This window comes from Onychomys torridus, chromosome 6 (assembly GCF_903995425.1).
Source record: "Onychomys torridus chromosome 6, mOncTor1.1, whole genome shotgun sequence".
NCBI lineage: Eukaryota > Metazoa > Chordata > Mammalia > Rodentia > Cricetidae > Onychomys > Onychomys torridus.
Window position 1 is genome coordinate 12,900,630 of NC_050448.1, and position 25,710 is coordinate 12,926,339.

A 25,710-nucleotide genomic window follows, 5' to 3' on the forward strand; every position below is an offset into this window, starting at 1 on the left:
AGCGTTCACCTTCACTGGTGGATTGTCCCTCCCGGCTCCCGTTGCTCAGCCCACTTCCTCCCCTGCCCGGAGTAGCCATGGCGGCCATGAGCCTGCTGCAGCGGGCTTCGGTCGCCGCGCTGACAGCGCTGTCTGGCCGCCGTGCTGGCACCAGACTCGGAGTCGGAAGTTTTCTCACACGGAGCTTTCCGAAGACTGTCGGTGGGTGCAGGCCTTGGAGACGCGGGTGAGAGGTGGGAGGGCTGTTTCCAGGTGACCTTGGGGGCCTCCGAGGGAGGGAGCAGGACAGAGTTGGCCTGGGGTTTGTGGAGTAGGCGCCGGCGCTGACTGTGAGGGGCTGCTGCGGAAACCGTTGGCCTTGTTTGTGAGGCTCGTTGTCACTCACCATGCCGGGTGCTGCTTACTTGCGGCCAGGCTAGACCGGCGTGGAGCTGCCGCCCCTGTCTCAAGGGCAACACGGAGGTCCCAACTTGCCACCCTCGGGCCCCAGTGCTGGGATTACAGGCTTGCGCCACCTCGCTGGGGTCACGGCAGAATCTGGACAGGTGGGTCCTGCAGCTGGTTCTAACCCGCAGATAGGAATTTGCTGAGAAGCGCGCTGAATTGAAGGCTGTAACGATGTTCTAGGCACGAGTGTAAAGGCTCCAGCTGACAGCTCCGTTAGGCACAGTAGTAACTGCCTGAGGAGCTCACGACATTTAGAAGCCCACAGAAATGTTTTATGTTTGTTTTTTAAAAGACCAATTGAATGCATGTTCGATAATGAGTTCAGCCCAGATTGTATCTGTTGTGTGTTACTGCAGTCGTAACTATCTTGCAGTGGTTCTTAACCTGTGGGTCACGACCCTTTCACATGAGTCTCCTAAGACCATCAGAAAACACAGATATTTACAGTATGATTCATAACAGTAGCAAAATTAGAATTATGGAGTACCTACAAAAATAATTTTATGGTTGGGGTCACCACAACATGAAGAACTGTATTAAAGGGTCGCAGCAATTGGAAAGTTAAGGACCACTGCTATTTAGAAAAGAGCTCAAGACAGTCATAGTGAGGGTCCAGGAACTTGACCCGGGTCCCTCTGCTTTCTAGATGAGTAAACGTAGCAAAATACTACGTGTTTAGTTTTCGATCTATTTTCTCACTCCAAAGACTCTGGAAAGTAAATGCAATGTTAGTCCCTTATTTTACAAAAGAGGAAATCTACTTAATTAATATCAAAAATAATTCGCCACTCTACTACATTAGCAATAATGGTGGCCCATGTTTATTGAGCATCTGTTAAGTGCCAGGCACCATTTTAAGGGTTAATTCATTTGATCCTCTTGGTCAGAGATATACAGTTTAATTTGCCTTGTGCAATACAGAGAAATGAAAATTTTACCCTAAAACCAAAACCATGCTCTCTGGTCTCTAAATATCTTGTCCTGTTTCCCATGAGTGGCACCATTATGTAATGAGGCGTTATGCATAGGGACCTTCTGGGAAAGATCAGTGCTTTTAAAATTTCTAGCAGGAATTTAAACTTCATGCAAACTCTATGTGCTAACACTACTTAGTAAAATCTTTTCACAAACCATTTTTATTACAAATATCCTCTGATATCCAGGTAGAGATCCCTCGACACCTCCCCCAAAGGGTGCTTGATGGAGTCTAGCTACAGTGGTCAAGATTCCCAGGTTCCTCTTTCTGTACTATTCCCCACTTCTGCAGTTTTGAGAGGACCAGGGGGATGTCTCATGTCCTCTAATGACAACAGGGGACGTCTACTAGCTGCTTGTTCCGACAGTGACTGTCACTATGTCACTGCCTTCACAGGCACACTGTGTCACTAACCCCCTCCCCCATCTTTTCTCTGGTGGTAGACTGTCTAGATTCAAGTCTTGGTTGCAGAATTTAGACTCTATTACCTTGAGTCATCACCTCTCGGAAGCTGAATGCCATAATCTTCATTTCCTCATCTGGAAGATAATCATTGTAGACATCTTACAGAGTAGTTGTGAAGAAGCGCTGAGTAGGAAATGTTTCTAGCACCATGCACTCATGCATTAGTCTTTTCAAAACAAGCTATCAAATACACACAGCATGAAATTGGCCCTTTATTTTATTTGCTTCTTCTTTTTTTTTTTTCCCCGGAGCCGAGGACCAAACCCAGGACCTTGTGCTTGCTAGGCAAGTGCTCTACCACTGAGCTAAATCCCCAACCCCCTGCTTATTTTTTTTTGGTACTGCTGATGAAATACAAACTTTAGCATATGCTAGTCAGCTGAGTTCTTTCCCCTGGGCTGCATCCCTAAACCCTCTTTTCATTTCTGTTTACTTTATAAAAAAATTGAGATAGAGCCTCATTAAGTTGCCCAGGCTGGTCTTGAATACACTCTGCATTACAGGCTGGCTTTGAACTGTTGGTGAACTTTTCTTTCCCACCTGCCAGTTCCCAAATAACTGACACAGAGACTTATTATTAATTGTAAAAGCCTGACCAATAGCTTAGGATTGTTACTAGCCAGCTCTTATAACTTAACCCATTTCTACTTATTTACTTGCTGCCATGTGTCTCATGGCTTGTCCTCATTTTGTGTAAGTCCTGCTTCCTCTACATCTGGCTGGAAACTCTCAGACTCTGTCCTTCCCAGTGTCATACTAGTCTGCCTCTCCCACCCAATCTCCTCCTTCCTAGCTATAGGCCAGGCAGCTCTTTATTAACCAATGAGAGTAATACATATTTACAGTGTACAGAGATTGTTCCACAGCATTGAACCTGTGATGCTCCTGCCCCAATCTTACAAGTAGTTGGATTAAGCATCTGAGAGGTGCAATTCCAATCTAAGGGCTTCCTGTAATTGAAGTTGTGCCCTTGAAGGGAATATTGGGACATCAGCCCCTCCTCTTCCTCTCTGCTTTCCAGCCACTAGAAGATGAACAGTCTGTTCTGCTACATACTCCCCATCATGCTTTGCCACAGGCTCAAACAGCAAGGCTTGCATCTTACGAATGGGAAATACTGAATCCCTTTCCATTATAAGCTAATATATCACAGATATTTTTTTTCAGGTAGAGGAATGCTATATGAACAAAGTACTGTGAACTCAGAGAAGGAATGTACAATGTGTAAAATGAATATAAGAATTGTTTTAACATTCAAAACTGCCAGGAGTAGTGGGTGGGTTTTCTGTTGTCTGGATGTGGGGCTTTTGGAAGACCTAGGTGTTGAGAGAGTGGGGCCGAAGGTGGTCAGGACCTAATTGGGGTGGAGGGGGCTTGGACACAAGGCACAAGTGCCTATACATGTAGAGGTTAGAGGACAACTTGTGGGAATCAGTTCTCCTTCCACTGTGTGGGATCTGGTGAGCAAACTCAAGTTTTCAAGCTTGTCAACAAATGCCCTTCCCTTCCGAGCCACCTCATTAGTCCTTCTTAGTATCGTTCTCAATTTGTCATTGGTAAGTGATGAAAGACTGACAGGTGTAAGGGAGAGGACTTAGATTCTTGGACCAGATAATAAAAATGGTACTTTTAACTGAGAATATAGAGAAAGACAGTGAATGACCAGTTTTTGATGGTTTGAAACAAAGTTGCAACATTTTCTTAATCTTGACATCAATTATAGTCAGCAAACTCTAAATAACATTCCTGCGTGATTTGCATATTTAAAACTGTTTATTGGAGGGGGCTGGAGAGATGGCTTGGTGGTTAATAGCGTTGATCTTCCAGAAGACCTGGGTTCAGTTCCCAGTACCCACATTGCATATCTTACAACAGCCTATATAACTGGCTTCAGAGGGACCCTGTTGGGTGTTCTGTGTTGCATGGGCCATTCAAAGGAGAGTCACCCCAGAATGTAATTTTAGGCTCTCTGGCAGCAGGGAAGAACAGTTTCTGTGAACTGAACCTTGAACCTCTGTTCAGATATTCATATTTATTGATTGTACACAAAGGTTGTTTTGAGGGCACAAGTTCCTCATACCAAAGCCCCTTTGATCTGTATGTTCTCTGAAGAAAATCATCACAGCCCTGTAACTTTGTGTACTGCTTTCAGTACACAATAATTCAATATACTTCAAGTGTGCCTGGATAGTCTTGTGACGAAAGCCATGCAATGGATGGAAAACTTCCTCAGAAAAGCAACACTATAAATCATAGACAACAATCACTGTCTCTACTATAATTTCTTCTAGGTAACTTCACCAAACACTAATACATTCTACCCTAGATACAGTGAGAAACAACTTTTCATTCTAATGTTTACCCTAGATACAATGACTACTAGATTCCCACTACATGACCCCATGTCTCTTACCTCCGTAGGCAACTGCATTCACGTGCATACACCTACACACACCTAAAAAAGAATTAAAAAAAATCATTATTGAAGACTTAGGCTTGTAAGCTGTGCATATTCTATGTTTTCCGAATGTGAGCAGATGGCCCTCCCACATCAGCAAACAGAGACCTCAGTGCTGTGGGAAGTTGACGACTCTGAAGTAGATTTCAGGATAGTTGATGGGAGCAGCAGTTATCAGGCATATTTAACCAAATGTAATTGTTAAACAAGTAGGTAATGATGCTAAGAAAGAGAAAGCAGTTCACTTTGCTAACCTCAGTAATATTCCTCTAATGCAGCCAGTCCAAGCTTTCTTCCATTGTTCTTTTTTGGGGGCATGAAGCATTGATACAGGTCTCACTGGGGGGCCCTGGTTGGCCTCAAACTTAAGACTCTCTCTTCCAGTCTCTGCCTCCCAAATGCCTGTTCATTCTTATGTTTGCTATATAGTTGTAATTGCTGTTCACTAAAGCTGCATATAACTTAGTCCTCCCACTATTCTCCAATTGAAGGAGAAAGGTGGGCACGGGGGAAATCTAGTGTTCTACAGTTAGATAGGCAGGCAGCAAGGAAAAGTGAGATACTGGGCCTGGCTTAGGTTTCTGAAACTCAAAGTCCCTCCCCCCCCCAACACATTTCCTCCAAGGCCACACCTCCTAATGCCCCTCCCTCCCTAAGCATTCAAATATGAGTCTATGGGGGCCATTTTAAAAATAAATATATTTATTTATTAAAATTTTTTTCATTTTACATACCAACCCCAGTTCCCCCTCCCTCCCCTTCTCCGCCTCCTCACCTCCCTCCCACTCTGCCCCCATCCACTCCTCAGAGTGGGTAAGGCCCCCCATGGTAGTCAACAAAGTCTGGCATACCAAGTTGAAGGAGAGCCTAGCCCCTCACCATTGTATCAAGGCTGAGCAAGGTATTCCACCACAGGGAATGGGTTCTGAAAAGCCAGTTCATGCACCTGGGATAAGTCCTGGTCCTACTGCCAGGGACCCCACAAATAGATCAAGCCACATACATAGCTGTCACCCACATTCAGTGGGCCATGCAGGTTCCCAAGCTGTCAATGTAGAGTCAGTGAGCTCCAACTAGCACTGGTCAGCTGTCTCTGTGGGTTTCCCCATCATGATCTTGAACCCTTCTTCTTCTTCTTCTTCTTCTTCTTCTTCTTCTTCTTCTTCTTCTTCTTCTTCTTCCTCTTCTTCCTCTTCCTCCTCTTCTTCCTCTTCCTCCTCTTCCTCCTCTTCTTCCTCTTCTTCTTCTTCCTCTTCCTCCTCTTCTTCCTCTTCTTCCTCTTCTTCTTCTTCTTCTTCTTAATGCTGAATGCCATTTATTGAAGGAGGGAGGTCTTAAATACAGGCTTACAGCACAATGGGAGAACCCCAGTGGGCAGAAGTTCGCTTTTTATTTTTATTTTTTTTCAGAGCTGAGGATCAAACCCTGGGCCTTGCACTTGCTAGGCCAGTGCTCTACCACTGAGCTAAATCCCCAACCCTGCTTCTGATGTTTTACAATCTTGCATCTAAGCTGTTAACACCCAATATGCTGGATACACAGACAAGGAGCATTCAGGAGGGTGGAATCTCGCAGGGAATTAGCATAGGGAGGATATCAAGGTCAAGGTCAGCAAGGAATGCAGCAGTTACCCAAAATGGGGGCCAGGGCCCTACAGGTCCCCCCACCTTTTACTAAAAAATGAACTTCTGACTTAGGTTGCATGGGACATCAGCAGGTCACCTTACCTGTCATGGAGACACCTGTCCAGGCCACACAGGTGTTCTGTCTTAGGTTGGTGAGAGCACCCTAGGAATTACCTGTCTCTGAATACTCAATATCATACAGGCTCAATTGTGTGAGAGCTGTAGAGTTAACTTTTGCCAAAGATCTCTAAGTGGCGCCGGGCTTGTACTCTGTGTGTTTGACACAGAAAAGACCAACAGAAGTCTTCCTTACTGCAAAATGGAGACCTTGTAAGATGGTATCCAGAGAGCAAGTGGAACTTGAGTTTGTAAATATATAGCTTTCAAGGCCAATCGAAATGTATATAACTATTGATTTAAATTTGTCATGCCCAGTAGAATGAAAGATTAATTAACTGTGGTAGCTACTTTTGCTGCCAGGGTCTCCACTGTGCTAGCTGTAGTAACCAGTTATGAAATGGCAGAAACAGTAGCAGCGGTGGTCATCACTGTTATGACAGCAACAACGGCAGCAGTGATGCCATATTCTATTATGGAGCATATGGGTATCCATTGGCATGGACACAACTCCAGGAACACGAACCGCTGAGGCCCATTATTCTTGATCCCAGCATGACCCAAGCTGGCAGCTCTGCAAAAGAACAACTAAGAACCATAAAGAAAAAACAGGCAGCTCACAAGGAATAGAACTAATGGTCTCATAATGGCTACATTCAGACTCACAAATTTTAAGGTATCTTCAAAGGGGGATAAATGAATTTCAGGAGGCAAAAAAATGTTGCACAGAGCCACTCCTGAGAAGTAGATACTACTCCAGCTTGAATAGGATCATGAGAATGAAAATGCTTAGCTGGCATGCTACTGTTAATAAATGGAGGTCAGTGATCTTCAGTGTTATCCTTAATCTCCTAGGTGTCTGGGTGACACATTCTCAAACATACTTGAAAAAGCAGTTACCATATATTACCTTCTGGAGAATCCAACCGCATGGCTGCAGTTCCTAGGCTTACGTTAATGCTTGCCAAAGCTGGCCATATTGGGCTTTCAATCCCCATTGGCATTGGGAGGGGAGTTTTTCACGAAGGCCCAATAGGTCTCTGTGGGGGCCATTCTTATTCAAACCACCACACTGTCTATACCCCACTCAAGGCATTTACAGGAATCTGTAAATTTATAGATTCTGGGGCTTTTGAGAGATCCTTTTGATGGATTGAATGTTTTAGGTTGTGTCTTAATTATGATTTCTGTTGCTATGATGAAGCATCATGACCAAAAGCAAGTTGGAGAGGAAAGGGTTTATTTGGCTTATGTTTCCACACTGTAGTCCATCATGGAAGGAAGCTAGGGCAGAAACTTAGAGGCAGAAGCAGATGCAGAAATTCTGGAGAGGTGCTGTTTACTGGCTTGCTCAGCCTGCTTGCTTAGCCCAGGACCACCAGCCCAGGGATGACACCACCCACAATGAGCTGGGCCCTCTCCCACCAGTCACTAATTAAGAAAGTGCCTCACAGCTGGATCTTATGGAGACATTTTCTCGATTGAGGTTCCCTCCTTTGCAGATAACTTTAGCTTGTCTCAAGTTGACATAAAAATAGCCAGCACAATTGCCATATACACACATCTCTGTTAAGGTATAACTTTTCCTTTCTTGTTCTCTCCCAAGATCACACATTAATATCAACATTACAATATAAACATTCCAAATTTTAAAGGTCACACAGTCTTTAAAAATTCAAACACTTATAAATTCAGTCTTTTTAAAATAGCCAATATCTTTTAAAATCCAAAGTTGTTTAAAATTCAAAGTCTTTTAATTGTGACTTCCTATAAAATCAGAAATAAATTAAATACCTTCTCACTTGAAGAGAGAAGAAGCAGGGTACAGTCACAATCTGAACAAAGCAAAACTGAACTCCAACAGTATAAGTAGCTCAATGTCCAATGTCTGGGATTCACCCGCAGTCTTCTGGGCTTCTCCAAAGGCTTAGGTCTCTTCTCTGGCTCACCCTCTGCAGTGCACACAGCTTGTATTCTAGGCTCCTGCTGCCTCCATTCCTCCATTGTTGCTATTCTTGGTGTTCATCCCATGGTACTAGCATCTCCAAAATGCTGGGGTTCCTTGTTTTACCTGGGTTGCACTTTCACCAATAGCCTCTCCTGAACTCTTGAGCAATTCCAGCCTTGCCTCACAGCATCAGCTTCCTGCAGGATATATGTTCTATGGTCCTGAAAGGGGGGCATTTCTAGACATTAAACATGAATAAAGGGTACCGTTCTTTCTTATGTCTGTTAGTGTCGCCATCTAGGGCTCTCAGTTGGGTTCATTTTTGCATTTTCTTTGCTGTGATGACTGCAGTTTCTTCAGTGGGAATCTGAGCAGCAACATAGGCATCCCTTCTGAATAGCAGTGGTCCTTCTGGGCTTAGCCTGTGGATGGTGAGTCTTGTCAGTTTCCATGGGACAAGAGCAGAGAAGGGATTCAGGAGTCACTTTCCACCTCCACTTACCTCCAGCAAGGCTGAAATCATTCCAAATCTTTGATTTGAGGAGGAGGATATTCTTAGTCAGAAATGATTTACAAATAGATTTTTGTCAAGATGTGAAGGATGGGGTATAGCTTGGTGGTAGAAATGTCTGGCTAGCATATGAAAGGCCTGAGTTTAGCCCAACACCCCCCCCCCCACACACACACACGATAGAATATGTAGTCTATAATAATCAAGTTTCTGCTGGAGATTGGAGTAGATACTGCCAGCCCTGTCCATCTATGTTGCAGCGGCTTCCTGCCTTCCACTTTCTTGTGCTAGGAGGTATTATTCACCTTTGCTTTTTAGGTAGCTTTAGCATGTTTGTTTATTGTAGGGGAAGCAAAGGTGAGCAGCTTGTCAGGAGTATCTGCCTTCCCTCCCTGCTTCTAAGGTACAGTGAAATGATTGCTTGATGCTGCTGCAGGAATTGAAGTGAGCATCACTCTGTAACTGCAGAACACTTACCAGCATGTGTGAAGACTGGGCTTCAACCTGGTTACTACTAAACATTAAAAGAAAATAAAAGCAGCAGCAGCTGTATTTGAGAACAGCCGGTCAGTCTTTGAAATGCATCCTACCCATTCTGATGTGCAAACAAAGCACATGTATTCACGATGTCCCACGGTCTCCTCTGCTCACCCCCTGCATGAGCCCTGCTAAACAGTGTCACATTTCCAGCTCCTGTGCGGCACAGTGGCGACCATGGCAAGAAAATGTTCGTCATCAAAGCTTCTTCGTACTATGAAGATCGCTTTTTGAGGTTATTGGTGAGTTGAAAATGTTCTTAACTACAAAATGTTTGGGTGGGGGTAATTCCCATTTAGGAGATGCCTTTCATTTTAAAATTACTATTTATTTTTCCTCAGGAGATACTAGATTGTGTAGAAGGTCTGATTTGCTACTGAATTTTTCAAGTTAGTTAGAACCCCTTTTTCAAAACCGCAGGTCAGGTACCAGCCATTCCTTCGGGTGAGGGTTATGGGATCTGAAGTCCAATGTGTGTTTCCTCTTCAAGAATAAAAATAAATCTTCAGCATTAGGTGGGCACTGGCTGCTCAATGCATGTCTGCCTCAGGCCCTGTGGTCCATTTCCAGCACCATGAAACACTGAGGCTTTTCAGAATTTAAAAGCTGAGCCAGTCAGCTGGTTATTTGTATCACTAAGACAGTTTTTGAATTAGCAAAAGACGCACTGGAAGACTTCTAGTCTTTATTATATGAAATCTTTATTTTAGGATGTGAGTTTTCTTTTTAATTTATGCTATTTGAATACTGATTTTAAGGTGACATTCTTAATTTAGCAGAAGGGCAAATAATCCTGCTTATTTAGAATGCTACTTGTCCATATCTCATGGTCTAAAAAAATACCAACCAGAGGCTTAAGGATGGAGGGTTGTTTGGACTCTGCCATTGCCCCTGAAATGCTCATCAACAGGACTCTGGCTGCCTGAGACCCCCTCCCCCACTGCTCTCACCGCCTCTTCTTAGCCCTCTTTTAAAAAATTGACACAGATCTGTCTGTTACCCAGACTGGCCTCAAACTTGCTGTGTAGCCAAGGCTGACTTTGAACTCCTGATCCTCCTGCCTCCACCTCCTAATGCTGGATTCCCTGGAGTGTGCTGTCATATCCTGAGTGTCCTCTTTTCTTACCATGACCAACTCCCCTGACATTCAGTATCTGAAATGCTATTGTTTTCATACTTTGTTCCAGTACAGAATTTTCTTTATCACATTGCTTTAACCAAGAAGTCAAAAGTCATTTCAAATATATTATACTGTATACTAAATAGCTGTGTTTAAGAACTAAATCAGAGGAATGTGACAGAAATCGGGGATTCTGATTCCCAAGTTGACATGTTTGTTTAGAAGGATATTCAGGAAATTGAATGAGAATAATTTTGGTGGGAGAAGTAGAAAAGATCATGAGAAACCTTTTTGTTTTTTCTCATAGAAATTCTACATTTTGTTGACTGGGATTCCAGTTGTAATTGGCATAACGCTGGTGAACATATTTGTTGGTAAGTCCCTCATCTAGCCCCTCGGTCCATGAAACAGTAATATTTGTAGTCCCGTATACGAATTGTACAAAGGAGATTGTGAGCATTTCCATTGGTTACTTTTGCATTGCTGTGACGGAACAGCTGACACAGGCAGCGTAAGGAAGGTTCATGTGTCATGGTTCCAGAGAGACATTAGCCTGCCATGAGCTGGATGATAGAGTGGGAGGGGCACCAGGAAGCAGAGGAAGCTGGCTGGAACCAGGGTGGTCTTGACCTTTAAAGGCTTCTTCTAGTCACTAATTCCTCCCTCCAAGTCCCACTGCCTAGAAGTTCTGTGACCTTTAAGATAGCGTGTGAGCCTGTGGGGACATTTCTACAGAGGAGGTGGCTTCCAAAGCCTCATCTTCCTTCTCTCCTGTCCTATCACTGTCCTATCACGGTGAAGAGACACCGTGACCATGACGACTCTTATAAAAGAAGACGTTGAATTGGAGGCTGGCTTACAGTTTTGGAGGGTTAGCCCATTATCACAGTGGGGAGGAGCCTGGCAGCAGCCGTGGTGCTAGAGCTAGTGGCTGAGAGCCTCTTGATCAAAAGGCAGAAAGAGAAGCTGAGCCTGCTGTGGACTTCTGAAACCTCAAAGCCCAGCCCCTGTGACAGACAAACTTCCTCCAGCAAGGCCACACCTCACAATCCTTGTAATCTTTTCAAGCAGTTCTGCTCCCTGGTGACGAAGCATTCAAATATAGGAGCCTGGGGGGCATTCTTACTCCAACCACTACATCTCCTTTTCTAAAATCAGCTTTGACAAGCTGGATCAGGAAAATAGAGTAACGGGGGAAGAGAGTGAAAGACAGACAGATAGACAGACAGACAAACAGGCACTGACAGAGAAAGAGAGAGAGAAAGAGAGGGAGGGAGAGAGAAAGAGAGAAAGAGTATTAAAATTCATCCTGGAGTCTCTAAGCGTTGAATGCATGTAAAAGGTCTTCTGAGCATTATCTTAAAATACTGATTGATTTTGAGTCTTAGAATATTTTGTCTGGTAGATTTACAGAGGCATAGTGATATTTGCTCCGCCCATGACTGTGGGCTATAGGACCCAAAGAAGGCAATGCTTCTTGCCCATAGTATGGGACTTCTTAAAGGAAAGGGAGAGGGGTCACGTGGGTCTGTCTCCTTTGGGCCCTATAGCCCAAAGTCATGGGCGGACCAAATACCACTACACAGGAGAGCAAAAGTAAAAACAAACAGTGTATCCTTTAGTATGTCTTGTTATATAAGAACCAGGTGGGAGGCTCTGCTGAGATGCTGGTGGTCCTGTCGTACACTAGAAGATGGCTAGAACTCCACGAGGGACTCATCTTTCCCCAGTGAGTCTAGCACATTAGAGGAAGCAGCCCTTGGAACCCTGAGGAGCTGGCTGCTGACTGCTATGGAAGAGCTGGTGTGGAGCTGGTGACTCAGCACTAACCGAGCATCATCACCGTTTTCTCTCACTAGGTGAAGCTGAACTTGCAGAAATCCCAGAAGGCTACATCCCAGAACACTGGGAGTATTACAAGGTTTGCACAGCTCTTGGAAATTCTTGTTGGATAGCTTGTTAATGTTGTGGTAAATGTCTTAATTAGACAATTATGATATAGTTTTTCACATCAAGGAGATGATACATTTTAAACTTAAAAATTCTTTTTTAGATTTATTTTATATGACTGGGTGTTTTGCCAAATATATGCGTGCGCTCCACATGTGTGCTTGTTACCTGAGGCAGCTAGAAGAGGGTATTAGATCCCCTGGAACTGAAGTTGCTGATGTTTTTGAGCCACTTGTGGATGCTGGGAATTGAACCCAGATCCTCTGCAAGAGCAATGAGTGATCTAAACTGCTGAAGCATCTTTCTAGCCCACAGTACTGTTTAATTTCTTTTTATAAGTAACGATTCTTGATACTTTTTCATTAAAAAAATTATGTTAAACTTTATAGGCTAAATTAAATAAGCATAGACTATGTTTATTTCTGCACTCTAATGGAAAGGTCTTTGCATTTGGATCAGTAGAATTTGGTTTGCCTCCTGCCGTGCTTGAGCTGTAGTCCTCAGTGCAGTGTGAAGGGAGCACACAGGCTGAGCACATCAGACGGGTCAGATGCTGCACTTCGGTGCTTATCTCAAAAGTGGGGGCTAAAAAGTGTGAAACTAGTGGTTAAAATGATTTAAAACACAGCAGAGTTTTTGGCATGTAGTGTTTTAGTCATTTGAAACAGTAGTCAACCAGAAAAGCAAGCGTCCTCCAGAAGATAATTGATTTTAAACAAATTTTCCCTTAGCATCCAATATCAAGATGGATTGCCCGAACTTTTTATGATTGTCCTGAAAAGAATTATGAAAAAACCCTGGCTATTCTCCAGATTGAAGCTGAAAAGGCCGAGTTAAGGTAGGAGAAAGGTAGGGGGGATTAATAGAGTGGTGTCAACACCTAGATGTCTGTATGAAGCTTGAGCTGGGGAGAGGGCTCGCCTGTGAGGAGGAGGAGGAGGAGAACTGTGTTAGAAAGATGGGTTCTGTTTTCGTATCCATTCTATTAGTCTGTGCCTTTTTATAGGTGAATTAAGTCCATTGATATTAAGGGATATTAATGACCAGTGATTGTTCGTTCCTGTTGTTATTTTTATTTTTTGGTGGTAGTATGTGTGTACTTCTCTTCTTTGGGGTTTACTGCTGTGGTGTTATCTATTGCCTGTGTTTATATGGGTGTATCTGCCTTCCTTAGGTTGGAATTTTCCTTCTAGTGCTTTCTGTAGGGTTGGGTTTGTGGATAAGTATTGTTTCAATCTGGTTTTGTCCTGGAAGGTCTTGTTCACTCCATCTATGATGATTGAAAGTTTAGCTGGGTACATTAGTCTAGGCTGGCATCCATGGTCTCTTAGTGTCTGCATTATATCTCTTCAGGTCCTTCTGGCTTTCAAAGTCTCCATCGAGAAATTGGGTGTTATTCTGATGGGTTTGCCTTTATAAGTCACTTGGCCTTTTTCCTTTGCTGCCCTTAATATTCTTTCTTTATTCTGTACGTTTAGTTGTTTAATTATAATGTGGCGAGAGGACTTTTTTGGGGGGTCTAGTCTGTTTGGTGTTCTATAGGCTTCTTGTATCTTCATAGGCATTTCCTTCTTTAAGTTGGGAAGTTTTCTTCTATGATCTTGTTAAATATATTTTCTGTGCCTTTGAGTTGGTATTCTTTTCCTTCCTCTATCCCTATTATTCGTAGGTTTGGTCTTTTCATGGTGTCCCAAATTTCTTGGACATTTTGGGTCATGACATTGTTGGTTTTAGTGTTTTCTTTGACTGATGAATCTATTTCTTCTACTGTATCTTCAACACCAGAGATCCTCTCTTCCATCTCTTGCATTCTGTTGGTTGTACTTGCATCTGAAGTTCCTATTCGTTTACTCAGATTTTCTATTTCTAGCATTCCTTCTGCTAGTGTCTTCTTCATTTTTTCTATTTCCCTCTTCAGGTGTTGGACTGTTTCCCTTGCCTTTTCATGATTTTCTTTCAGGGATTTATTGTTTTCTTCTGCTTTAATTGTCCTTTCCTCTAGTTCTTTATAGCATTCTTCCCATTTTTTGTTTGTCTGTTCCTCCACTTTATTTTTTATTTCTTCTATATAAGGCTCTGGCCTCTTCATGATGTTACTTATAAGGTTGTTTTCTTCTTCTTCTTCTTCCATTCTGTGATGTTCAGGTCTAGCTGTTGGAGAAGGGCTAGATTCTGGTGATGCTGTATTGCTCTTTATTTTGTTGTATGTACTTCTGCCTTGACATCTGCCCATCTCCTCGTGGGTTTGTTCTTGGTCTTATTAGTGTACTTGGTCCAGACAGAGCTGACAGATTTAGGGAGCCTCTCTCTGGTCCAGATAGATGGAAGCTCTGGGCCAGATGGGAGCTCTGGGCTGGATGAGAGCTCTGGGCCGGATGAGAGTGCTGGCCAGATAGGAGCTGGGGGGCTGGACTCTGAGTCTCAGGAAGTCCCTGGAGTCTCCTTATCTTGTCCAGATGGGAGCTCCTCTTGTCCAGATGGGAGTTCTGGGACAGGATGGAAGCTCTGGTGCAGATGGGAGTTCCAGGGCGGATGGGAGCCGGGGGCTGGTCTCTGAGTCTCAGGAAGTGGCTGGGGTCTCAGGCAAATGGGTGTGGGGGCAGGGTTTGGAGACTGCAGGGTCTGCCTGCCGGGTGTCATGTTCTTAAAATTACTTCCTGCTGTCTGAGGGTGATGGCATCTTTAAGGGACCCTGAAAAAAATTGGGATAATTGTCAAGTCCTGGGAGAGGTAGCTGTGTCATTTGTTGTCCAGTCTCAGCACAATGGGAAAGTGCAGGGCTTGTCTCAAGTCCTGGCTAGAGTAGTCTGTAAGACTGGATGATCTCAGCCAGCCACCTCAAAATTGTCCCGACCAGTTTGTAGTCCAAAGCCAGTCTTTGGGTGGTGTTTGTCAGCTTAGTGGCATTGCCACAATCCAGGTGGACTCATTGTTGTGGGACCTCATCCTCCTTTTGGAGACTTCAGTGGTTGCTTTTAGGCATGGTCATGGTTTACTTCAGAAAATGTTAACATTTTACATGTCATATGTAACAGATCTCAAAGAAGTTAAAGGATCAATATTTGTTATGTACAACCAGAGTACAAAAACTTAATTCCTAGCTACCTGATAGAGACTCTAACCTGAAATCATGTACAGGAAGCTAGATGAAGCCCTTTTCTAGAATTAGTTAGTACTCTATATGACCATTAATATCATGACAAAAAGTTATATATATATATATATATATATATATATATATATATATATATATAAATTTTATAAATTTTGAGATAGTTATACCTTAAGAAAAGTTCTAAAGAATCAAAATAAAGCCAAAGGATTGTGATGTGTGACAATATAATAGTCCTTTAATTTTGGTTTTTCTTTTGTCCCGTATCATATGGTTCTTCTGACATGATACAGAGATTTTGGATTTTCCTTTTAACAGCATGCTTGGGTTTAGAGAAGGAAAGAGTCATGCTTCAACTTCAAAGCCAGCTTTAATTTTTAATTGAACCGGGACTAAAATCAGACCATTTACATTATGTGTCTGTAGAGAAAAGCAGAAACAAAATTTGGGAAGATTTATGAATTTTTATCCTGTTGGAAATGTGATAGATCAATAGGCCAATTTACTCTTTTTCTTAGGACATTTTTTCAGGGTTATTTGTCCCTTTTCTTCACATGTCTCATTTGTCCAGTGGTCCTCAGGTTCCTTAACTGGATGCCTTCATTCTCCTGGAAAGAAAAAAAAAACCTGCCCCAACCCTAACTTTGGGGACTTTCCCTTTTGGCAAGTTATGTCTGATCAAATGAAAAGCATATATTAGTCTTGTAAGTTATTTTAGATTGAATGGTCACACTGGTTGATGAACTATCACCTCTTCTAATCAAGAGGTCTCTCTTGTTAGAATCTAATCTTTATCAATTTTGATGGTATCCATAGCTTTTCTTTTCCTGTACAATGTCATTTATTTGTATTTTTAACTTTGGTCTTTGATCATTTATAAAAGCTTGCCAAAATATTTGCTTTATGGTTCCTCCTGAATTTTTGTTTTATCTTCTAAATCCAGAACAGCATGCTTTTTTTTTTTTTTTTTTTTTTTTAACAATAGGCATTAGGACTTTTAATTGCTCTGGGAAGGAGTTTCACTCATGGTGACAGGTTCTGAACCAAATTGGACATGGGGGCCTGTATGAGCCCCCCCAAGGCGTTTCCCAATGGCAAAAGGTTACTTTGTCCCTTGTTGATCTGCATTCATTGGTTCAATGTCTGCCTTTGCTGCACCTTCTGCATACTCCAGAAGGCAAGGGCCTTCAATTTGGATTAGAAGAAACATTGTTTCTAGGAACACCTTGTCTACAATCCCTTTTTAGGTGACCTTGTTTGCCACAATTAAGATACTTGACATTTTGATTTTTCTTCAAGCCTCTAGAAATCACTTCTCCTATCCAAGCATCATTATGTTTATGAGATTCAATATTGACTGTATCCAGGATCCATTCCTCTATAGGTGCTGATATTGACTTTAAAGGCCTAATTACCCTTTTGCATTGTGCATTAGCATTTTTAAAAGCCAACAATTCAATTATTATTTGTTTAGCTTCTGAATTTGATATGATTCTGTTTACAGCTGAATTCAGTCTTTGTTAAAAAAAAAAAAATCAATGAAGGTTTCTTCTGGGCCCTGTATAACTTTAGTAAATGACTCAGTTATCTTTCTGAATTCTTTAGTTCTGTCCCAAGCATTCAAAGCTGCTGTATGGCATAGAGCCAGGGTGTGGTCAACATACAAAGACTGTCTTTGTACATCAGCATAATCACCCTCATCAAGAAGTTGCTCTTGGTGATTTTAGTACTCTAGCCCTACTTCATTGATCAATGGTCTTAGCCTCATCTTTCCACCAGGTCCTCCACTGTAATTGGGGACTAGGTTCCACTACTGCTGTAACCAAGTCTTTCCAGTCTTATGGGACAGTTCTGTTACTAGTTGACTATGAATTTAATATCTGCTTCACAAAAGGTGAATGCATACCATATGAGACTTGCTTCCTTAAATATTTTCAAATCTAACATCTCCACAGGAATCCAGCCAGCTCTTATATAACCTTGGGAGTATCTGTTATTTGGCAGTTCCTGTAGTTTACTGGATAAATTAAGTTTGGTTGTTTGAAAACACTGGGCTGGTCCTCTAATTTTATAATGATGAGGTTGGCTCTTCTTTAAATTTCTCTGTCTGGGTCTGAATATCTCTATGATCTGTTTTAATAAGTTTTTCTAAGGTCTGTATCATGGGGGTCATATCAACCAACTTTTTTAGAGATAAACCAAGAATTATCAAACTGAGAATAAGGATTACCAAAATGATAATGAACATTTTGTCAATCTGGATTAAGTTGACTATCTCTTCATTTAATTGTTCTATTTTTAAACCACTCATCGTGTGATCTTACAGAGACCTAACTCCCTCCATTGTAATTGTATTTCCCCCTTTTTTTTGGTTTTTCGAGACAGGGTTTCTCTGTGTAGCTTTGCACCTTTTCCTGGAACTCACTTGGTAGCCCAGGCTGGCCTCGAACTCACAGAGATATGCCTGCCTCTGTCTCCCAAGTGCTGGGATTACAGGCATGTGCCACCACTGCCTGGCCCCATTTTTTAACATGAGACAAAACTCTCTCTCTTTTTTTTAAAAAAACTAATTCCCCTCTTTAAGAATTCCCATTGTCTCATCAGATCTGATGGTGATGAAGCATGAGGCTGGCTGCTGCTGTCTAGCATGTTTGAGTGGAGAACACAGGCAGTGAGTGCACAGCTTGACTGAGGACAGCTGCAGCTGCTAGCATATAGCTCTGAGCTAAGGGTGTGTGGCACCTGCAAGAACAGTAGAAGCCCAAGCAGGTGTCAAGGTGGCTAGTGTGGCAGCAGCCCAAGGAGGAGGTTCAGAGGAAGCCCAAAACCCACAGGGAGGGGGGAGAAAGCTGGCTGAAAAATGCACACAGGGGAGTGGAAGAAGCACATGTGTGAGAGCCGCCTGAAGGCAGAGCTGTGAGTGGTGAGGGGCTAACTCCACTGGCATTCAGAGCCCAAGTGCCTGTGGAGATTGCTGTGGAGAGGCTGCAACAGAAAAGTCCCAGACTCACTCGGGGGCCTGGGGAAGAAAGGGAAGCCTAGCCTGTGGGAAGGGGACTCTGGTGGATGCAGGTCTCGTGTGCGGATTCAGTGTGTGAATTTGTGACCCAAAAGGTTAGCTATGTGTCTGGTGTGCTGACCTAGACCCATGAACGGTGTAACTGTGTCCTGTGGTGGTTCTGTTGGTTTTCTGAGGAACCCCTGTGCTGACTGCTGTAGTAGCTCACCTGTGGATGTGCCCATTCTCACACTGTTGTTATTTCCTTTGTTTCAGGTTAAAGGAGCAGGAAGTTCGAAGACTGATGCGTGCCCGGGGTGATGGACCCTGGTTTCAATTTCCAACCCCTGAGAAAGAATTCATTGATCATTCTCCAAAAGCAACTCCTGACAACTGACAATTCATTTCTCTAAGAACAGTGTGTTCTCTCTAGTGGAAAGAAATGAATAAATATTCGGTATTTTTACTCTGATGCACACAAGCTTTCATGGCTGTTTCTTCATATGGTTCAGGTGATGTATTCCACGTGGGCTTTTCAGCTTCATCTGTTGAGATTTACTAGGTAGTGGTAAGAACTAGAGGTCTGGGAATTTGTGAACCCCTAAAGTGACAGTGTTGATAGGCTGTGAGTTCTTTGTCTGGCAGGTGAAAGTGCAGCAGTCCTGTGAAAATGCAGGAACTCTAGTCGTCGGTGTACTGTATTGCAGATGGGGTTATTCGGGACTACCTGGAATTTTAACTTTAAGAAATACTGAACCAATTATACAAAAATGTTAGCACCATAGTAAACAATTTTAGTAACCAGTCTTCAAGTTTATGATGTGAAATCTTGCTTTATATTGGGGGTACATGTCATGCTTTTTAAAACTACAAACAGAGACACACATACACACTTGAGACACAGTTGCTGACCTTTCTTAGAGTGCTGTTTTGTAAACACTGGGAAGTAGGGGTATAAACACGGGTGCTTCCTAAGGCTGTTGTGCCTTTTTACGGGTGCTGGTAGTGGTGTTCAGTAGGCTAAACACACATTCACCTCTGAGCCTTGTCTTCAGTCTCCAGCTGAAGTGTGCTTTTACTTTTAGATCCTTTTAGAAGGCTGATGTAGGCCTGAGGATTTGGGAAAATGGCAGAGTTCTGTCCCAGCACACATGAAGCCCTGGGTTTGGAGAGTACTGCACGAAGTAGGAGTGAAAGCTAAGTCATGGCTGTGGCTATCAAGCCTTTACTGTCTGCCACTAATGGCATCAAAGTCTCTTTCCTAAGTCGCCATATCGAGTCGTCTTCTATTTTACAGATGAGGATTGGAGACTTGACATGTTCAGCCTTCATTCTTTCTTTCCAATGCTTTTGTCTTTAAAGTAGGACAGGCTTCCTTTGCGTGTGTTTTCATTCTTCATGACAGTGGTGTGAACTCACACTGTGGAGATTCAAGCCAGCGGTTTTCCAGGTGCTGTCCTTGGCCAGATAGGAAGGTGTCTCTCTCTCTCTCTCTTTTTTTTTTTTTTTTAGGAAGGTGTCTTTTACTACCCACTTGTCATGCTACCTGCATCCACCAAGGTCTCTGGGTTGCTTGCAGTTCCTTGTTTCCCCAGAAGGGGGTGGCCACACCCCATGACCCCACAGTTTTGTTTGAGGAGTCCCTGTCCACATCTCACAATTCTGCCTACTGGCTGAGAGAAGGACTAAGGTCTCCAGGCCCCTGTTTATGCAAACCAGTTTGTAGGAGGAATAGGATAGAAGAAGTAGGCCTGGCCTGGATGTTTTAGATCTAGAGGCATCATTCATCTTTATGGCTATCATTTTAATTTTTATTTATTATTGTTCTCTCATACAATACATCCCGACCTCCACTCTCCTTGGCCTCCTCAACCTCAGTAGTAGGTTTCACTTTGCCATTCTACTACTATAAGGGAGAGATCATTCCTTATGTTCTACTAATGTAAGGAAGCTTGACACAGAAAGACTTCAATCCTATTAAAAATAGCTGTCATTAAGTCTAATACGTAACAAAATAGGAACTCACCATATTTTATCTAATTCTTTACAACCATGCTTACACAGACACACACACATACACACACACACACACACACACACACACACTACACACACACCATTATTCTCACTCAAATTTAAGATAATGAATGGGTTTTGAAAAGTTGAATAAGTCACATTAGGTTACATAAGATAAAAGTTATTTCCTTTGGAGGGGAGTAAAAAATTGGTCTTTTTGGATGATTTTTTGGTGGTAGTACTGGAGACTAAACCCAGGGCTTCATGTGTGCTGGGACAACACTCTGCTATTTTCCTAAATCCTCAGCCCTACATCAGCCTTCTAAAAGGATCTAAAAGTAAAAGCACACTTCAGCTGGAGACTGAAGACAAGGCTCAGAGATGAGTATGTATTTAGCCTACTGGAAGGCCCTGGGTTCAAACACCAGCACCAGTAAAAAGGCGCGCCAGCCTTAGGAAGCACCTGTCTGCCCCTGGGACATACCTGTCTTGTAAGCTCCTTTCCCTTGGATGACAGACTTTGTTCAATGAGGTCCTTTTCCAACATTTATTTTGCCTTTTATTTCACATCTAAATACTGGCTTACATTTGTAGTGGGCTTGGTGGACTGTATCTGTAATCCCAGCACTGAGAGGCAGAGACAAGAAGATCCTGGTGGCCCACTGGCCAGACAGTCTAGCTTCTAGACAATCATTAAGCTCTAGGTTCAGTGGTAGACTTTGAAAATATAAGATATAGTAAGGCCCTTCGTCTAGTTCTCAGCTCTGCAAAGATAGATGGATGAATGGATACATACATACATACATACATACATACATACATACATACATACAACCTCAGGCCTTATGAACACTCCCAGGCTTGTGGGTGAAGAAAACAAACTCCTGAAAATTGTCCTCTGATCTCTACATGTATGCCATTGACACACACACATACACACACAAATGAAAAAAAATTATTTTAAATCATCCCTGGACTGTCAGAGGGTGAAAAGTGCTTGCTGTCCAATCCTAAGAACCTGTGTTTGAGTCCTGGATCCCTCAGTGGAAGGAGATGACCGAGTCCTGGATCCCTCAGTGGAAGGAGGTGACTTGAGTCCTAGATCCCACAGTGGAAGGAGATGACTGAGTCCTGAGAGTGTTTCTGACATTTATGTGTGTACGATGTCATGCACAGGCTAGTACTCAAACACACATAATAATAAATTTTGAAATCATCCCCCAAGTATTCATATTTACACACACACACACACACACACACACACACACACACACACGGAGAGAGAGAGAGAGAGAGAGAGAGAGAGAGAGAGAGAGAGAGATCTTAAAATTAGGTATATATCAAGAACAGCACATAGTTTATTTTTAGGGCTCCTTCTCAGCATACAAAACAGCACATAAAGATAAAAACAACTCCCACAAACTGACATGGCCCAGTTAAATGGACTGACAGCTCTCTGACAAAGCTAGCTAGTTGGGCCAACTGTCAGCCACAGACATTGGAATGAAAAAGGACTAGACTGCAGTGAGGGGATTTCTTCAGTAAGACAGGAAAGAATGTTTTCTCTCCTGGCTGGCTTGCCAAGCACGTTATCAGGGATCAGGTCTGGGCTGCCTGTGTACAGGTTCTTGGCCTCTTACTCAAAGGGTTCTTGTAAGGGCACACAGAGTTTCAAAAGCAGCAAGCTGACTTCATTCAAAACAAGGTGACAGTTCAGGTCAGATACACTGTTGAGACTCACAGCCTGCTGTATGAGTGAGGACTCTCATAGTGGTTACTTTTTATTGGGTTCAGAGACAGGAGTTCAGTGACTTGGGGTCTGGTTTGGGTGGTTCTCTATTTTGACTGCACACTTGGACCATGTAAGTAACATGATCAATGTTTATGTTCCTTCCTATTATGCATATAATTTTAGTCATGCATATTGTACCAGGCTTTTTCTTTTGGGCCACCAACCAGCTCCCAAATCATGACATGCGACTTGCTGTTAGTTATGAAGGCTTGGTCTAGATTAGGCTCATTTCTGGCTAGCTATTTTAACTTAAATTAACCTGTTTCTCTTTATCTACACTTTGCATCAGGGCTTTTTACCTTTCTTCCTTCTGTATATCTTACTTTCCTGCTTCTTGTGTCTGTCTGACTGGCTGGCGACTGCCTAGCTTCCAGCCCTAGGTGTCCCCCTCATCCTTTTCTCCCTCTTCTTTCTGGCTTCTCTCTGGAGCCTAAATTTCCCCTCCTATTTATTCTCTGTGCCTACTAGCCCTGCCTATCCTTTCTCTGCCTAGCTACTGGCCATTCAGCTCCTTATTAGACCAATCAGGTGCCTTAGGCAGGCAAGGTGAAACAGCAGCACATCTTTGCATAATTAAACAATACTTACATCATTAAACAAATGCAGCATAAACAAATGTAACACACCTCTACACAGAAAAATATTTTACAGCATAGACAAATGTAGCACATCTTTACATAGTTAAAATAATATTCCACAACAGCATATTTAATTATGCATAAGCATGAGATGGCAAATAGTTGATTCTCCCTAAAACCTCACTTAGAGGACAGTTTGCTCTGTTGTAAAGCACCCAAGACCAATTCAGGCTGGATCAACCCTCCTACCCTCTTAGATGAATGTGTAGAATAGAAACCGATGATTGCTAGAGGGAGGAGAAAGTACCCATTGTTTTATCCTACTTGTTTTAAGTAGGTAAGTGAAGCATAATGCAGATGGGGGTTCTGGGTTGCTGACAGGTGGCTAGATGCTTTGTTCAGAAAGAGTGTGTGTACATGGGTGAGAGTCTTAGGTTTTCAAGTACATTGTTAGAAAAGGGCACATAAGATACTGAACAAGAAGAGCCCCCAGTTGCTATGCTATTCCTTATGCTTGCTTGCCTCACTTGGACCTGGACACGCCTCTTCCTTTTCACTTCTCTGTTGCCATAAGGGGAACAACTGCTTTTCTAGTTGCCTGCTTTCCAGGCAATCCCATGATTGATTTACCATCTTGCCACAGGCCCAAAGGCAACAGGACTAATTTTAGGTGGCATGGAAGTCTTTGTGCTTATAGACATGTGCTAGGGGAACCTGGAATGTTAAGCACATTGGGTTGTTCCTTCAAGGGAAGGGATGCAAAAAGCTTTTCTGCTCAGAAGGCTGGAATAGACATGCTTTCTAGCCTGGTGGCCTTTGCATAGTCTATGTAACTGGAGACTTTCTGGTACTGGACACTCTTCCAGACAATGTATAGAACCTCTCTTTATGAAAGATGTCACATATACTTTCCAAAGAGTTTTGATGTAGTCACATTTGATCTGTATTTAGTTTACTCTGTTCCTCAAAGAAATTTAGGTATGCTTTGTTGTGCACATGGGACTGAGATAATCATCATCAGAATAGTTTTCATCAGATTGTGCTGAATTGATATAGGCCTAAAATAAACCACTCAGGGTCAGACTCCTGAAGTTTGAACCAACACTGTCTACTGACCTGTGTTGTGCTGAATTGCCTTCTTGCCTCCTTTGGCTTGTAGCTCTGCTGTGAAGGTTGCAGAAACTCCCACAACTAATCAGTTGTGAAATCTCTTATCATGAGTGAAAATAAACCTCTGTCTTCTTAAATTGATTACCTCAGGTACTTTGTTACCATAATGGAAAACTGGATAACTGTGACCAAAATCAACTTGCATTCAAATCAACATATTGCTTATATAAAGGGAAGGAAGTTAAATAAATAGTAATACAAAGCACTTTCAGTTTTCTACAAAAGCTATGAAATCATAGGGACCAGCCTGGTTTACAAAATGAGTTCCAGAATAGCCAGGACTACACAGAGAAACCCTGTCTCAAAAACAAACAAGCACTTTCTAAATATAACACCAGTAGCACAGACACTGAGAGAAACAATCAATCAATGGGACCTGTTGAAACTGAGAAGCTTTTGTAGAGCAAAGGACACGGTCAATAAGACAAAGAGACAGCATACAGAATGGGAAAAGGTCTTCACCAGCCCCACATCTGACAGAGGACTGATATCCAGAATATATAAAGAACTCAAGAAATTAGACATCAAAATGCCCAACAGTCCCATTAAGAAATGGGCTATAGAACTAGAGAGTTCTCAACAGAGGAAGTTCAAATAGCTAAAAGACATTTAAGGAATTGCTCAACATCCCTAATTATCTGGGAATTGCAAATCAAAATGACTCTGAGATACCACCTTACACCTGTCAGAAAAACACAGAAGACAATTTATGTTGGAGAGGATGTGGAGCAAGGGGAACTCTCCTCCACTGCTGGTGGGAATGCAAGCTTGTATAGCCAATTTGGAAATCAATATGGCGCTTCCTTAGAAAATTGGGAATCAATCTCCCCCAAGACCCAGCAATAGCACTCTTGGGCATATACCCAAAGAATGCTCAATCATACCACAAGGGCATTTGCACAGCTATGTTCATATCAGCATTGTTTGTAATAGCCAGGACCTGAAAACAACCTAGATGCCCTTCAACTGAAGAATGGATAAAGAAAATATGGTACATATACACAATGGAGTACTACTCAGCAGAGAAAAACAATGACATCATGAGGTTTGCAGGCAAATGGATGGATCTAGAAAAAATCATCCTGAATGAGATAACCCAGACTAAGAAGGACAAACATGGTATGATACTCACTCGTAGGAGGATGCTAAGATGTAAAACAAAGATGACTAGACTGCTACACAACTCCAGGGAGGCTACCTAGAAAACGGGACCCTAGGAAAGACACAGGGGATACCCAATCACAGAGAAATGGATGAGATCTACATGAACAACCTGGACGACAGTGGGAGTAATGAAGCGCAAGGTTTGAGGAAAAGAAAGCTTAGGGGAGCAGGAGATCCCAGCTGGATCAAGAACAGAAAGGGAGAACAAGGAATAACAGACCATGATAAATGAAGACCACATGAGAACAGGAATAGGCAGAGTGCTGGAGAGGCCCCCAGAAATCCACAATGATACATCCTCTGTAGACTGCTGGCAATGGTCGGGAAAAAGCCCGATCTGACCTAGTCTGGTGATAAGATGGCCAAACACCCTTACGGTCATGCTGGAACTCTCATCCAATAACTGATGGAAGTGGATTCAGTGATCCTTACCCAGGCCCCAGGTGGAGCTTCAGGTGTCCAATTGTCGAGAAAAAGGAGGGACTGTAAGAGCGTGAATTATTGAAACCAAGATTGGAAAAAGCACAGGCACAAATAGCCAAATGAATGGAAGCACATGAATTATGACCAAAGGATGTAGAGCCCCCAGCTGGATCAGGCCCTCTGGATAAGTGAGACAATTGAATAGCTTGAACTGCTTGGGAGGCATCCAGGCTGTGGGACCAGGACCTGTTCTTAGTGCATGAGCTGGCTGTTTGGAATCTTGGGCTTACACAGGGACACTTT

The 25,710-nt window shown here is 42.7% G+C and overlaps 1 protein-coding gene across 1 annotated transcript; it reads left to right on the forward strand.

Annotated features, from left to right (window-relative positions):
• Positions 1-10: 10 nt before the first annotated feature.
• Positions 11-18,745, forward strand: Ndufb5 (NADH:ubiquinone oxidoreductase subunit B5). The gene is made up of 6 exons (XM_036191075.1): positions 11-201; positions 9,238-9,326; positions 10,512-10,578; positions 12,064-12,125; positions 12,886-12,992; positions 18,541-18,745. Exons 1-6 carry the CDS (start codon positions 78-80, stop codon positions 18,659-18,661), a joined length of 570 nt encoding a protein of 189 aa, XP_036046968.1. The 5' UTR covers positions 11-77; the 3' UTR covers positions 18,662-18,745.
• Positions 18,746-25,710: the final 6,965 nt, after the last annotated feature.

What these genes read in the sequence shown, in the direction of transcription:
- Ndufb5 (XM_036191075.1), top strand. Translation starts at nt 78, where the DNA reads ATGGCGGCCATGAGCCTGCTGCAGCGGGCTTCGGTCGCCGCGCTGACA. An exon ending in GAGCTTTCCGAAGACTGTCG is followed by an intron (nt 202 to 9,237) that starts GTGGGTGCAGGC and finishes TCACATTTCCAG; the next exon opens with CTCCTGTGCGGCACAGTGGC. An exon ending in AACACTGGGAGTATTACAAG is followed by an intron (nt 12,126 to 12,885) that starts GTTTGCACAGCT and finishes ATTTTCCCTTAG; the next exon opens with CATCCAATATCAAGATGGAT.